The sequence below is a fragment of the Cimex lectularius genome, unplaced genomic scaffold, assembly GCF_000648675.2.
Source record: "Cimex lectularius strain Harlan isolate CLEC.00 unplaced genomic scaffold, Clec_2.1 scaffold19, whole genome shotgun sequence".
NCBI classification, from domain to species: Eukaryota; Metazoa; Arthropoda; class Insecta; order Hemiptera; family Cimicidae; genus Cimex; species Cimex lectularius.
The window spans coordinates 1,208,601-1,223,500 of record NW_019392664.1 but is presented as its reverse complement, the minus strand read 5'-3'; the positions used below and the strand labels follow the sequence as shown (position 1 = coordinate 1,223,500).

General features: G+C 34.6%; 3 protein-coding genes across 4 annotated transcripts; 1 reads left to right on the top strand and 2 right to left on the bottom strand.

Moving 5' to 3' along the window:
• Positions 1 to 49: 49 nt before the first annotated feature.
• On the bottom strand, positions 50 to 3,582 carry LOC106662294 (protein FAM8A1). 2 transcript variants are annotated; one of them, XM_014386289.2, is made up of 5 exons: positions 3,493 to 3,582; positions 2,929 to 3,310; positions 907 to 1,027; positions 726 to 849; positions 50 to 669 (listed from the first exon to the last, which is right to left on the bottom strand). In XM_014386289.2, exons 2-5 carry the CDS (start codon positions 3,293 to 3,295, stop codon positions 340 to 342), a joined length of 942 nt encoding a protein of 313 aa, XP_014241775.1. In that variant the 5' UTR covers positions 3,296 to 3,310; positions 3,493 to 3,582; the 3' UTR covers positions 50 to 339. The 2 variants fall into 2 exon arrangements, with proteins under 2 accessions (XP_014241775.1, XP_024080771.1); XM_024225003.1 differs by lacking the exon at positions 3,493 to 3,582 and having other exon boundaries at positions 51 to 669; positions 2,929 to 3,471.
• Positions 3,569 to 4,493, top strand: LOC106662295 (succinate dehydrogenase assembly factor 2-A, mitochondrial-like). Its single transcript, XM_014386290.1, has 2 exons — positions 3,569 to 3,940; positions 3,997 to 4,493. The coding sequence occupies exon 2, from the start codon at positions 4,005 to 4,007 to the stop codon at positions 4,431 to 4,433; it is 429 nt and encodes a 142-aa protein (XP_014241776.1). The 5' UTR covers positions 3,569 to 3,940; positions 3,997 to 4,004; the 3' UTR covers positions 4,434 to 4,493.
• Positions 4,494 to 7,888: 3,395 nt separating this feature from the next.
• LOC106662355 (mitochondrial dimethyladenosine transferase 1) lies at positions 7,889 to 13,054 on the bottom strand. Its single transcript, XM_014386408.2, has 9 exons — positions 12,894 to 13,054; positions 12,682 to 12,818; positions 9,403 to 9,605; positions 9,230 to 9,344; positions 8,941 to 9,042; positions 8,677 to 8,873; positions 8,465 to 8,622; positions 8,227 to 8,380; positions 7,889 to 8,168 (listed from the first exon to the last, which is right to left on the bottom strand). Exons 3-9 carry the CDS (start codon positions 9,456 to 9,458, stop codon positions 7,928 to 7,930), a joined length of 1,023 nt encoding a protein of 340 aa, XP_014241894.1. The 5' UTR covers positions 9,459 to 9,605; positions 12,682 to 12,818; positions 12,894 to 13,054; the 3' UTR covers positions 7,889 to 7,927.
• Between the last annotated feature and the right edge of the window lie 1,846 nt (positions 13,055 to 14,900).

Sequence of the window (14,900 nt, the reverse complement as noted above, 5' to 3'; positions counted from 1 at the left end):
TTGATAATGTTTTAATTTTATATGTTAATATTAAAAATATTAATGTTAATTTTCTTAATTAAGCCCTCCCCCCGAAAACAATTTGGAATAATTCTTGCTTTACTAATCATTTGGTCTTATGAATGTAAAGTTTCAGTGCGAAAGTTAACAGGTTTTTTCCTAGTTCCACATGTCAAATTTATGTGAATTAGTTACGTCATTGTAGTAACAAGTGACAATACCTTTTACCATAACTCATTGGGAAAATTTGAAACTGGCATTTATAAAGAAACATATTTATATATTTAGTTATAAATAACATATAATTTAGATTTTAACAGTTTCCTTGTGTGATCATCATCAATCTTGGTGGGGTCGATGGACTCGGATCGGCTCTTCTATCACAATGGTGTTGCAAATCTTGTCATAAAATCGTCTGTTGTAGGAGAAATAAAATAACGTCGGCATCAGAAACGTAAGTACTGAATTTTTAATTGCTGCTCTGAGGAAACTAATACCAAGGCCAAGATCCGTCCCTGGCCTCACCACAACCATACCCTGGTCGTTTGGGTTGTTGTTCGTATCAAGAGGTGTGACCGTCTTGCACCGGACGACCCGCAGTCGCATGAATGTCTTTCCAGGCGAGGCACCACCGAGTCTTCCATTTGTGCCGCCTTTAAGCCAAACGGTCTAAAAAATAATTTTAATGTAAATTCTTTACAATATTGCTTATAACTTCATGTTACCTCAAACAAACAAGCAACGACTCTGTGAAGCAGTTCAAATATAACAAGCCGCTCACTCATTTTTAAAAGAGTCTGATGCTCAAAGATAGAATCTTCATACTCATTTAAAATCTTTTCCAATTCTCTAAAATAAATTAAAGTTTAAAATTTTTAGACATTAAAAAATTTTTTTTTTACTAACATGATATCAAAGACGTTAAGTGCAACATAAATTACGGCAAACTTGAGAAAGAAGAGAATAAAAAAATCCGTAACTTCAGCAACTATCCGTTTCCAAAGTGGAGGTATTCTGCATTCTAGACCTAAAGAAAATTTTGTTTATATATATAAAATATATTGCTACTATCAATTAAGTTAATATTTGGGCTAAAATCCTCTATCTTCTTATATATTTATTAAAACAATTGAATTTGAAATTCTTTTCAAGTGCCATAAAATAATTAACCTTGGTCTAACAGAAAAGACTCAAATTTTATAAAGGGATCTCTAATAAAAAGGAATTAATAAAAAATTAACTTTGTAATATGTAGAAATTTATTATAACGCATTGAGATTAAAGCTTATATTTACAAAATGTACACATTGAAAGAAAGGATTTAATTCTGAATTTCTGAAAAAAACATCTACATTAAACGTTTGGCTTTTAATCTCTTTGATTATTTTATTGCCTTTTTAGAGGAGCTTTAACTAATTATATTTGATTGCTTTCAGTCACATTCAACATTTCGCTATAAATTAATTAATTTCAATATCGAGGCTTAAGCTTGTTATTAAATTTCTAACTAGATGTCATTGCCAATCATTGTTTTCCTGGAAGTTCAGTTTTATTTTGAGTAAATAGTTGTAATAAAAATTAGTAATTACTATTATTTGGAGATCGTGAGATGCGGTCTTGTGTGATGTAGATTTAGAAAAACATTTTCTTTATTGTGCCAATGTTTCGATCTTTATTTAGATCATCTTCAGGGCTCAAAGTGTGTGTGTTTTCTGTGTAGATGTGTCACGGTTGTGTCAACACTCACAACACGACACACAACTGTGACACATCTACACAGAAAACACACACACTTTGAGCCCTGAAGATGATGTAAATAAAGATCGAAACATTGGCACAATAAAGAAAATGTTTTTCTAAATCTACATCACACAAGACCGCATCTCACGATCTCCAAATAATCATTAATTAACGATCACCAAACACCACACATTAGTAATACAATTTGCCAAATGAAATATTTTCTGCAATTCATATAGAATACACATATTCTTGAGGTTCTTTGAATATTTGAAATAGAAAAAAAAAACTATTAAAGTACAAATAATAATTTAAATAAATTATTCTTTTAATCTAAAGTCTTGGTTGATAAGAAAAGTATAATTAATTAAAATAATTAATAGGTCAATTATGACTTCTAAATATATATATATATATGGTTTAATAAATATTTATGAAATGGTTTATGACACAGTTGCATGGCCTAAACATAAATTGATAACGACAAAATTTTAAAGAAATTTGAAATAAAAAGGACAAAATTGAACTCATTTTTTGTGAATTCTGTAAATATACATACTTTTCATAAATTTGACGTTTTTTAATTTTTTTAGACGGTGTAGTCCCAGCAAATTATTACATTTGAAATATTAAATTTCTAATAAACTTTTCCACATAAGGTTAAGTATAACGATAGGAAAATTGAAGTTTTCTAATTTAACTTTGTACACTAACTTTAAGCCCATGTACAATTAACAAATATTCAAATGTAGCTTGATTTTCTCTAATCTTCTGGTCTCATTATTATTTATGGTTTTGTCAGTAAGATTTTGGTGTTTTACCAATTACACTGGTTGGAGACGATCAAGCTACTGGACCACCACATCATCGCAAAGTTTCACAACTATTCAACTATTATAGAAGGCAATTAGAACAAAATAACTGTTCCACAAACAGTAACATTAAATGTACATTTTGATACAGTTAACATAATCATTATTAACTTTGTCAAGTCCAATAGCAATTCCCATCACATCTTAAACAATTATTTTATAACTAACAACGTGATAGCATTGTTAACTGGACAGACAAGAAATGTCGTTTAATGCCTTTGATAAAATATCTACAAGTTTGAAATGTGTTGCATGTAGCTTTGACCATCACCCTGATTGTTTAGTATTCTCTAATAGTTCATATTGGCATGATTACCATCGATGACTTCTCTTTGGTTTTGTGCAGCTTCTTGGCCTTGGGCAGCCGGTGTTGGCCGAGGCACAGGACCCGAGGGGTGGCTGCTACGATTAGTACTCAGCGAGATGACAGGCTGGTTGAAAAGTGTCTGCTGGCTCATAAGGTAATAAGGAAAGTGGGCGGTGACACTCTGCCAAAAGTAGGCCTGCTGGAGCCAGGAGCGCAATTCCTTGAAGTAATCCTCCGACGAGGTGTACTTCCTGCGCACTGTCTCCGGGCTCCTACAATGAGAATAGCTCTGGAAGCCCCAGTAAGGGGGTGTTCTTATCCATGGGAAGTTACTGTCCAACTCCCTTCTCTTTCTAATTCCTTTGCCCTCGACCATCTTACTGAAATTTTCCTAATAAACAAAACTTCAACTGAAGCCTTGGACAATGTTATCAAATATCAATGGGTACAACAATTGTTACTCCAGGCACAGTACTGCCAGTATCCAAAAACTTGAAATTTCTCTTTTCCATTTACAATTGGTTTTCATTCCGTTTATTTACCTTCTAAGGGTATTTTTTAAATTTGTTTTACCTAATATTAACTTAGTCAGAACATAGGCTGCAGGTTGAAATTGACATGAAGCTCAAAGTATTAGTTGTGTCGTCACTCATCAAGTTTCATTACCACTAATAAAGTAATTCACTAATACTAAAATATTAATATATAATAAATCTAAGTTTACGAACTTGATAAATATACAAAATTGTGTTATTTAATAACGCTTCATATTTGACACATTCACAACTGAAACAATGTGATCTCAAATGTGTGAATGAAGAGTTGATGATTCGGTTATCATTTTGATCTTTGAGGAAACTCAAAAGTTTGAACCGGTCGACTTTAAGAGTTAAAAAAAGCTTTAGAAAGAACACTGGCTTAAAAGAAAGATGTTTATATTTTTGGTCGTGTAATTTATTTATAAAACAATTGAAACATTTGCTTTGGATATTGGATATCGAATAAAGCTCTTTTTTTCCAGGTCTGGTTAATTTTATACAAGCGAATATCTTTTATTATTGCTATATTAAATTTCAGGGAAAGTGATGGAGGCTTTTAAGCACACATTGCGAAGGCTGGTCAGCTTTAGGACACCACAGATGCGATTGTTCTCAGAGGGCAGACCGAATGAACCGACGATACCTGAATACGAGCATAGGAAGGACGAGTCTGCTGTGATAAGGAAGGCACGCCTATTGTACCAGTCGAGAAAACGTGGGATGCTGGAAAATGATCTTATCCTGAGTACGTTCGCTGACAAATATTTGCAAAAAATGGACGGTGAATTGCTTGAGCAGTATGACAAGCTGATAAATGTGCCACTGAACGATTGGGACATTTACTATTGGGCTACTGGGATTAGGGATGTACCACCCGAGTATGACAACAAAGTCATGGCCCTCCTCAAGGATCATGTGCTCAATACAAAAAAAGAATCACGGATTAGACAGCCTGACCTACCTCATGAAATCTAGTCATAAACGAATAAACTAATTGCTTTGTTAAATAAATGAACTTGTTAGTTTTTGTATAAATTGGCTTTCATTTGTCCTTTCATGTTTTTAAAAATTGTTTTCTGGTTTTTATTGTGAAAATATATGTTTTTTAAGTTAAATCAATGATTTTATTTGTTATTTGGTCACTCCTGGTCATTTTGGCATCTTCTTATCCTTGATAGTTTGGTTTGTTGGATGCATTCCACCATTTTATTGGTTTGCCCAGCATTGAAGTTGGGAAAATACCAAAATGTGTCTGATAGATTAAACCAATGAGGATAAGCTGCCCAAAATGATCAGTAATGATCAAATTACAAGTTTATTACTCTGCGGACCACTGGTGAAATATTTCATTAATAATTTGATTGTTTAATTATTCATCCACCATTGCCAAATATGCTAAAACTTCAAAAGTGACCTATATTCTGAATGTTTTTTTTGTTTTTTTAAATTTTTTTAATAAGGTTAATAATTTAGTCCTGATTTACCTCTTTCTTTAAAACACCCTAGCAGTTGAGGTTATTTAGTTTTATACAGTATATATTTGCAGTGTGATTAGGTGTTGTAGGCAATGGAATAATATCCAAAACCTTGGTGACAACCCGGTTGTGTGAATGTATTTATTTGCATGAGTGGTTGTGTGTCTGGACACAATCTGAGTAGAGTATCAAGTACCCAAGACTTGTCGAACCAATTAAGTTAACTAGTATAGTGAATACGTGAGTTTTACCCTGTGTGAATGAAGGGAGAATGGCAATGGCTTTTCTGGCTAGCCAACAATTTTAACATAGTTGTTGGGGTGGGGCCTCAGCAGTATTGAGAACTTTTTAGTCCTGCCAAACTTTGATAAGGTTATCGTGTTTTTTTTTTTTTGTTTGTTAAATATAAATAATATATATAATAATAATATATATAAAAATAATAAGGACATATATACATGGTAATAATATAAATGGTAAGTATAAATGATAAATATAAAAATACAATTAAAGAGTAAAAACTGAACAACAAAAATGAAAGACATAACCAAATAAGGCAAAGGAAACAAAATAAAGCTGAAAGACAATTGAAACTACAATATTTAGGTACATGTTTAATGAAAATAATGCTCTTTGTAAATACATAATAAGACTAGAGTGCGAGATTTGAACAAGTAAATGAAATAAATTGTAATAAATCTTGTACAGTATGAAATATAAAAGCATTCAACTAAGGTTGTAGGATATGGTTTTTCACAGAATGCACAGTACTATTGAAGAAGTCAATGCTATTGCAGATGTTGTTACTCTTGATTATCATGCTGTGTAGAGGAGAAGAGAGCATGTAGTACAAAAACAATATCAAAGTAATCCCTTCTTAGTGCCAGTTCGAAAAGTTTAAATTCAGAGCGGATTCCAGGGTAGTCAGAGTTTGGAGGAAGATTGAGTTTGTAGGAAAGTTTTTTAAAAATTTGTTTTGTACAGATTGAAGAATTTTTTGATAATTTAGATAGAATGGGTTCCAAACAGGTGTAGCATATTCTAGTATGGGTTGTTCAAAAGCTTTATAAAGTTGGACAAAACATAGAGGATTTTTAAATTCATTGGTGTTCTGGATGATGAAACCAAGCATCTTCATAGATCTATTTTTTATTGAAGAACTATGTTCTTTAAACTTCAGCTTTTGATCAAAAAGAAATAATATTATTAACACTATAACTAAACTAAATAATAGCTTTAGATTTCAATCATGTGTGGAAGGGTCAGGTAATAGAGGTTGGAAGAAAATGCAAAATAGATAAAATATGAAGAGCTGGTAGTGGCCTTAGCAGCTAATTGACAAAAATAAATAAAATGTTTTGAAAAAAAAAAAAAAACTCATTTTCTGGGTTTAATGCACAGTTAACACAAATTCTTGATATTATGGAACGGTTTTTGCATGAAAAACATTTACATTTCTGATTATTGCTACATATATTTTTTGACTTTTTTTCTTTCCGCTCCACTCTTTTCTTCTGCAGATCTTTCTTTATTTGGGCAAAAATTCTGCATATCGGTGTTGTTTCATATCAGAGCTCAAAGACCCCATTGGTTCAATTCTCCTGAAATTTTCTTTCACTCCTCCATCCAAAAAAAAAATTTTTGTTTTTGTCATTTTGTTTTCTAGCTAATATGGAAAAAACGTAAAAGTGTTTGTATCAAATACTGCAAAATTTGTATTCCTGTCCCATCTATAGACTAAAGTTCTTCAGCGTTTGTATAACTTGCTTTTCGGCGCCAATCAAAAATAGAGCACCAAACAAAGCAAGTATTTCTGTTTTCAATGTTTCCAAACTATCACGGACCATTCTATAATTTGTTTTATGTGTCTGTACATACAAAATAGTAGTGTACAATTTTATTAACAATAATGAAAATTGAATTACGCACATCATCTTTTGGACCAAGCAGTTTTCACATATTTCTTTTATTTTTTGGTACCTCATTCCATTTGAAGGTTTAATCTCACCCCCCCCCACCACAAAAAAGTCATTACCGATAGATTCAAGTGTTCTGTTTGACAAGGGATTGCTACTGATTCATATGAGGTTGGTAAAAACGGTCAAAAGGTTTGTAAATCAAATAAACCTCATTCAAAGAATGACACCATCTCAAATCAAAATTGGAATTGTAGCACTTTATGCAACAATGCAACCACCCAAAGGTTAAACAAATGTGAGTGATTGCCATAGTGCTATAACGTTGATGATTTGAACTTAAAGCTTATATGGTGTTGCATACCATAAAAAAGATGCCACCATAAATCTTGACCTCTACGATTCCTTAAAACTATATTAAACGTGTGGTGATTAGTGACTGTTAATCGATAATTATTCAGAAATCATGAGATGGGGTCTGGAGTGATGTAGGTTTCACAAAAACATTTTCTTTATCGTAACAACGTTTCGATCTTTATTGAAATCATCTTCAGGGCCTGGGATTTACAAACATTGTTTACATTTGACAAATACATGTAGGATGTGGAAAAAAGTGAATTTATACAATGCAAAATATTTTTTATATTCAATCAAAGTATTTCTACTCACTCAAAGTGTTTGTCTTCTGTGTAATTTTGCCATTCTTGCATGTCGTGTTGAGAGTGCCACCATCTCAACACGACATGCAAGAATGACACAATTACACAGAAGACAAACACTGAGCCCTGAAGATTTCAATAAAGATGGAAACTTTGGCACGATAAAGAAAATGTTTTTCTGAAACCTACATCACACCAGACTGCATCTCACGATTTCTGAATAATTAATCTATATTAAATGCAATGTACAAGTATAACTGAAATGTCAATAACCCTTTAAGGCTACGAATCTGATCATAGAAATCTTTTAATTTAAAAGATAAAAATAAATTTAAAAGTTTATTGTAAGATCATAAGGATAGGATATGAACATATATAGCTGCATATAAACATAACTTATTTATTTAATATAGTAAACACTAATAGCTGACTAACTCATCTAATTCTTTGTTTTCATCGATTTCCATTGAAGAAATTGAGTTTCTTCTGTAATTGTAAGTTTCAAGGCTAGGGTCCTGCAGTAACATTTCTTTGTATGCCTGACAGATTCTGTCAAGCTCTTGGTGAGTGATTTGGAAGGCCCTAGTTTCTTTTGGAATAGAGGCTCGCTCCAATAGCTCCATTGTCAATTTCTCTCTTTTTGATTGATGAAATAGAGTCCTGTGGAGGAAAAACATTACTAGATTGTTACAAATTTCAAAATATTGTTTATTTTTACCCAAGGCTTTTACAACAGTACTTCTGCCTGAAGCTGAACAATGAACGGCAAACATTTTCAACAAAATGAAACGGTTCGTCTACCAAAGGTGTCTTCAGGGGAATAAAGTGAACCACTCCTACATCTACTTTTGGTTTAGGCACAAATGCTTTTCCTAATATTAAATATAGAGATTATTAATTTACAAATATGACGTAATAAATTTGTATTAATATAACTGGATACTAGTTATGATTACCTGGTATAGTAAATTTGTGATCGACATGACACCAGTTTTGTGCCATCAAAGAAAGCCTACACCTTTGTGAAGATAGGATAGGTGCGACAATTCTTTCTGCGACCTCTTTTTGAAATGTAAGTGTCATTTGAACCCTGCCAAATGCCCAGGCACTACTCCTAAAATAATACTCTATAAGACATTTTAAACTCAAATCCATAATCAAAACTTACCGTTCTGAGATGGCTTTTAGCCATTTAATTATAAGTGGTGTAGCAATGTTAAAAGGTAAGTTTCCAATTAGATGAATATTTGGCGTCTCATCAGACCAACCTTTCGCCTCGTTTTTGGGAAAGAATTCTTGATAATTTAATGAAAGTACATTTTCGTTGATGATATTTATTTCACAAGGCGCACAATCTTTAAGCATCTTCAAAAGCAAAAGTAAAATTAAACAAGTTCGTAATTAAAACAAATTAAAAAATAGTTAAGACCACCTCGAGAAAAGGGCTAAATCTTATGTCTTTTTCGACAAGATACAAACTATTGGGTGAACGCTTTATTATAGATCTGGTGATGTTGCCAGGGCCAGGTCCAACCTGAAATTCAACAAGTTATTATTTACTTTAAAGGTACAAATAGGGTTTGAAGCCCCCTTACATATACACATAATAGAAATAAATTTAGTTTTATAAACGTAAATAAGAATAATGACAATAATAATTATAAAACATAATAAAATATACAAAACCATGACCATCCCTAACGCTATTAAAAATAGCCAACCTCACAAATGTGCCCTCCTTTAATTTTCCCAGCGGCTTTTACAATTTTATCTGTGATTCTTTCGTCCATTATAAAATTTTGAGATAGTTGTCGCATTGCCCTAAGTTTATACAATCTGCAATATGGCATGTAATTAGTTTAAATTAACAAGTGAAAAGAAGGTAGAAACGAACCTTAGTAAGTCTCTAATTGTTGGCAACGGAGGTAATGCTAAGTTGGGGAGAGACATTTTTTTTTTTATAATTTTGTATCAACTTCTTTGATTGCAGGTTTGTCAAAATCGTCTAAGAAAGTTTCTTGTCTAACAGAAAGTATCGAATAGGTGAATATTCCTATTACACAGGCGCCAAGAGAAAATCCAGTTATTAAGTTGTTTCTGTAAACAAAACAAACAAAAAAGAAATTGACAATGATTATATATTATATATATTTATATTATTATTCATACACTGCTCACAAAAATGTGGCACACTTTGAAATTTTGAATTTATACACTTGCCTTTTCAGTAATATTAATTAAGGTTTTTAGTTGAGATGAAAAAAAGTTAATGGCACGAGCGGTATTCGAACCCACGATCTTCGGCTAGATACGCTGCTGCTCTACCACTTGAGCTATCGTGACCTTGAACCACTCGGACAACAACTACCCATCTCAACCCCACCTTATGAGTTTTCCCTCCTTTTTGCCATTTTTCAAATGTCGTGTAATCGGATTGGATTCTCGACGACAAATGAAATGGCCACGGAGAGCTTTAGTGAAGTGTAGTTCATTTTAATCATTAAATTCACTAATTTTGAGGTCCGCTTGACTAATTAATACATTACAATTAATTAAGGTTTTTAGTTGAGATGAAAAAGAGTTAATGGCACGAGAGGGATTCGAACTCACGATCTTCGGCTAGATACACCGCTGCTCTACCACTTGAGCTATCGTCACCTCAATCCACTCGGACATCAACTTCCCATCTCAACCGCACCTTTTGAATATTCCCTCCCGTTTTTAGTTGAGATGAAAAACCTTAATTAATTGTAATATATTAATTGGTCAAGCAGACCACGAAATTAGTGAATTTAGTAATATTAATACTAACATATTTTATGATTTATGTATTTATTAAGAGTAAATAATTAATAATTAAATTGTATTTAAGGACTCGTCATGATATCAAAAACATTCTGTTAATAAAGAAAATTCCATGCTGCAGTATATTGTTCAATAACCTACAGCGCAAGTGACACAGAAAAAATAAATAAATATTATTTAAAAAAATGTATTTATTAAAAGATTTGGTTAGTGTGAAAATAAAAATAAATAAATCCCTTTGGGTACTTAAATTTTTCTAATACGGTGTTACCTCCTCTTGTTGTTATTACAAACTCTAATATTCTCGGCATGGTCATAATAAAACCTTTAACCACACCTATAGGAATTTTATCCCAAATCTCAACTAACGTAAATTTAAGCTCAGCTGAGGATGTAGGAGGTGCATATCTTCGTTTTACCTAATGTCTAAGCTCGTCCCAAAAGTTGGTACAGCATTACACTGGTGGTGACTTGTGGACTGGCATAATCTTGCATAAACAATAACTCCTCACCAATAACACCACAAATTCAAGAAGGTCTTTACATGTCGATATCCGCATTAAGTTACACCTATTAAATCCATGGAATTCGTTTTTCGCCTTCAAAGAAATTCCACTCCACCTCTGAACAACAGGCAATGTTGCATGGCTGAAGAGCTCTACAACTGCTCGATAAAAAATACATCTGTCTGGTGAATAGACAAAAACTGGGACTTGTCTGAAAAGACTTTTAGTAAGGGACCTTTTTTATATATATATTTTTTACAATGGATACCAGTAACTGGAAGGAGGAGTTCCCCCTGAGCACTGCAACTGTATACTACAGCTTATTGTACTATATTCCTGGCTCAATTTTGGTTCACAACACGTGTGCGAGTTTGAGTCCCCGGTGTGCTGGTGTTCTTCCACCAAAAGAACTCATTTTTGAAGGGGATTGGGACCAAATTCAGGGTTGCTGAGATCCGATCCTGCCTCAGACCTTCTATTGATGAGTGTCATGTCAATTTCTTTCAATTGTGGCCACCTCCCCTTAGGCGCCAGAAAAAAGTCCAGAGGCAATGGTGGGAACCGAACCAAAGACTGTGGAATTTACTAGCCAAGTCTGACGCCTTAACCACTCGGCTACCATGGCCCCAGTAAAGGACTTGGTATGTCATTTGTCTAGTCTGTGTTACAAACTCTAAGTTGTCCCGATGATGGTTTCAGGTAAGTGCCAGAATCTCAAGTGCTGGTCTTCTTGGATGCAGACTTATTTCTACAAGTCTTCTTCTCACTGTTTCAACACTGACTGATGTATGGGTTGGCGATCACATAGCCCAAGGTTGAAAGATTTTTCAGACAGCCGAAACCAGACCCCTTTACTCTACCATTCCTACCCTCTTCCCCAGATCCCACTCCCTCCTCTAGGTTGCAAGAGGACATCCAGGCTTACTGTAGCCTTGAGTGCCCAGCTAGCATTCTAAATCAGTAGACAGTTTGGCGAGTCTCTATCAAGATCCTTAACAATTAACTGTCGGGTGTGAGATCAGTTACACTTTGTGGACAGCACTATGCGAGTCCTATATGCAAGAATTACTGAACTACGGTTGCAAGCATTTTCCAAGCCTAATTGCTTGCAATTGAGGTCGCACTCGTAATGGTACGTGGTGAGACTCCTTAAGAGTAGCCCAGGGGGTATGTTTTTACCCTTTGGATGGCGGTTAGTATTCCACTTAAACAAACAACCGGTGCTGGCCCGCCTGTTGGAAGTACCTACGCTAGAGGTGCGCCTCCACCCAGGATTTCGATAAAGCTGCCTTCTCTATCAAACGGGAGCAGCTTCGGCTGTGACGCTGGTCAGGTAGTCTGCTGTCCCAACAAGCCCTGCAGAAGGACCAAGCGGAAGAGCCTTTTTCAAGGCTCTATGTGAAAATCTACGGTATTGCACTCCCCACCACAGACAGAAGCGTGTCGCCTCCCTTCTTGAGAAACGATCCCGTGCTCGCAACGATATGGGCTATGCGCGGTCTTAAAAGATCCTCACATCCTTGTCAGAACGTCTTGCAAGATTGGGAAGAATGTTTCAAAACTAACAGAAACATCTTGCATGATTAACTCTTTGAGACGTTTCATAAGCAGCAATTGGTCAGACTTATGCTTGTCATAAATCGGTCATTGGCTGGACCTGTGATGTCCTAAAGTGTAACTTGATCAGATCTTGGCTTAATGGTTTAGAGAGTTTATGATATAACTAATCAGAATTACATGTATAATAATTCATTGTTATGCAATGGTTGATCTTTTTCTTACACGTAAACACAAAGAACTCCGAACAATCATTCTATATCACAATGATGTGATATTTTCAGCAAAACCTGTGGGCTACATACCTACGGATCCTCTGAAGTTTCGCTACCCTTTCCAAATTTTGCTTTTCGATCAGTTTCATATAATCAGCAATGCTCGGGGTGATGGCTGTCTTGTCTTTCAAATTGTCCAATTTTGGCATGCGATCGGCCATGGTAAGCTTGTAAAAAAAAATGTAATTTTTAATTTTACACATTAGCAAAATAATAATAATAAAAGATAAAAACTTTTATACCTTTAAAAATAGTGTAGACCGAGAAAGCAATTAGACAAGAATGAATGACATACTTATAACAAACACTATTTTAAGTATTATTATTTTTATGTTTTAAAAGGATTAAGTACGATGAGAAATGCCGTACCTTTTTATCTTTCAAATAAACCTGTGAATGAGGTTATGGATAAGTCACGTTGACTCGTTGAGTGAAAATGTAGGATGCGCTCACATTGAATGAAGATCCGCATAAATTCAAACATAAATTCCTGAACACTCCTCATGACTTCAACAAATTATAAATTTAAATTTTCATGATAAATTTTCGGAATGAGGCGGAACCAAACTTTTTTGTTTTAGATAATATTATTAATAAATATACACCGAAGGACAAAATTAACGCACCACCTTTAAATTTGAATGTATTTAGGTTTATTCATATTTTCCATACCAAAAATAGGTTTGGTTATAAAAGCAAGACATTTAAAAAGAAACTATTTATTACCTAATTCTAAAAATACAAAACAAAATTGAGCAAAGAAAAAATTTAAAAACAAATAAAAATAAAAACTTTTTTGACCTTTTTATATCTAATATGATGGCAGGAATGCCATTCACCTCTGGCATGAATCACGTTCGTTAACGCTTTTGCAGTCCTTGGAAAAATTTTCTGGTAAAATCCTGACGAATTCTTTACCATTCATCAAGATTATCAAGAATAACCGTTTCCAACTCTTCTAGGGTGTTGGGACCTGATTTTCATAGTCGTACGAGTCCCTTATTTTGGTCGCAAATGTGTTCGATTGGGCTAAATCTGGACTTCGAGCTGGCGTCACCAAGCACTCAATTACAGCCTAATTAAGGTAGTCATCCAAAATACGTGCTCTATGAAGCCCAAGAAAAGCAATTAGCAAGAACGTATCACCGATGTGGAGGGCAAATGGCACTACATGTTCTTCGATTGTCTTGTTGCTTCTGTGAAGTTAGATATCTTCCTCGCACAACAACCAAATCAGTGCGGGATTCCAAGGAAATGCCATCCCAGTACATCAATGATTCACCGTGGAATGCCACCTTAGGAACCATGGGGTGTACCTTTCTGCTGAATGCCTCCTTAACAAATTAAGCCCATCTGAAGATTCGAGGCCAACTCACCAACTGTAAAGAGAACCATTTCACATGTCCCCGTGCATATTGAAGCCTGGACATTTTTTAGCTGTTTTAAGAAGAGGTCCACGAGCAGGGTGCCGGGCCCTGATGTTATTTTCATTGAGCCTTCTTCTTACAGTCCTGGAGGGAATAAAAACATTTCAGACTTGTTTTATCTCATTTCCCGTAATAGCCTGTTGACGGATGAATCTATCGTCTTTCTCGTCTAAGACCTAGGTCGACCCAGTCCTGGTCTTCTAGTGTGAAGTCCTGTTTCTCTGAAGACCGGGCGACTTCGCGCTGGCTGTGTCCGTCCTCTAATATAGTTATTACCCTGACACTGTCTCATACTCACTCAAATGTCTGGCTGGAGCCATTGGTTCTCTTATTACAAACTCTAATATTCTCGGCATGGTCATAATAAAGCCTTTAACCACGTCTATAGGAATTTTATACCAAATCTCAACTAATGTAACTTTAAGCTCAGCTGAGGATGTATGAGGTGTATTTCTTCGTTTTACCCAATGTCCAAACTCGTCCCAAAAGTTGGTACTGCATTACACTGGTGGTGACTTGTGGACTGGCATAATCTTGCATAAACAATAACTCCTCGCCAATTAAAGGAGTAAATGGCACCACATATTCAAGGTCACATGTCGATATCTGCATTAAGTTACGCCTATTAAATCCATGGAATTCCTTTCTTGCCTTTAAAGAAATTCCACTCCACATCAAACTGAACCACCTCCGAAAGGCTCTCTTCGGGCAATGTTGCATGTCTGAAGCGCTCTACAGCTGCTCGATAAACTCGATGACATCCGTCTCACTCGTTGAAAAAGGTTTAAGAATAAGAATATTATCAAATGAAATCAACGAAAG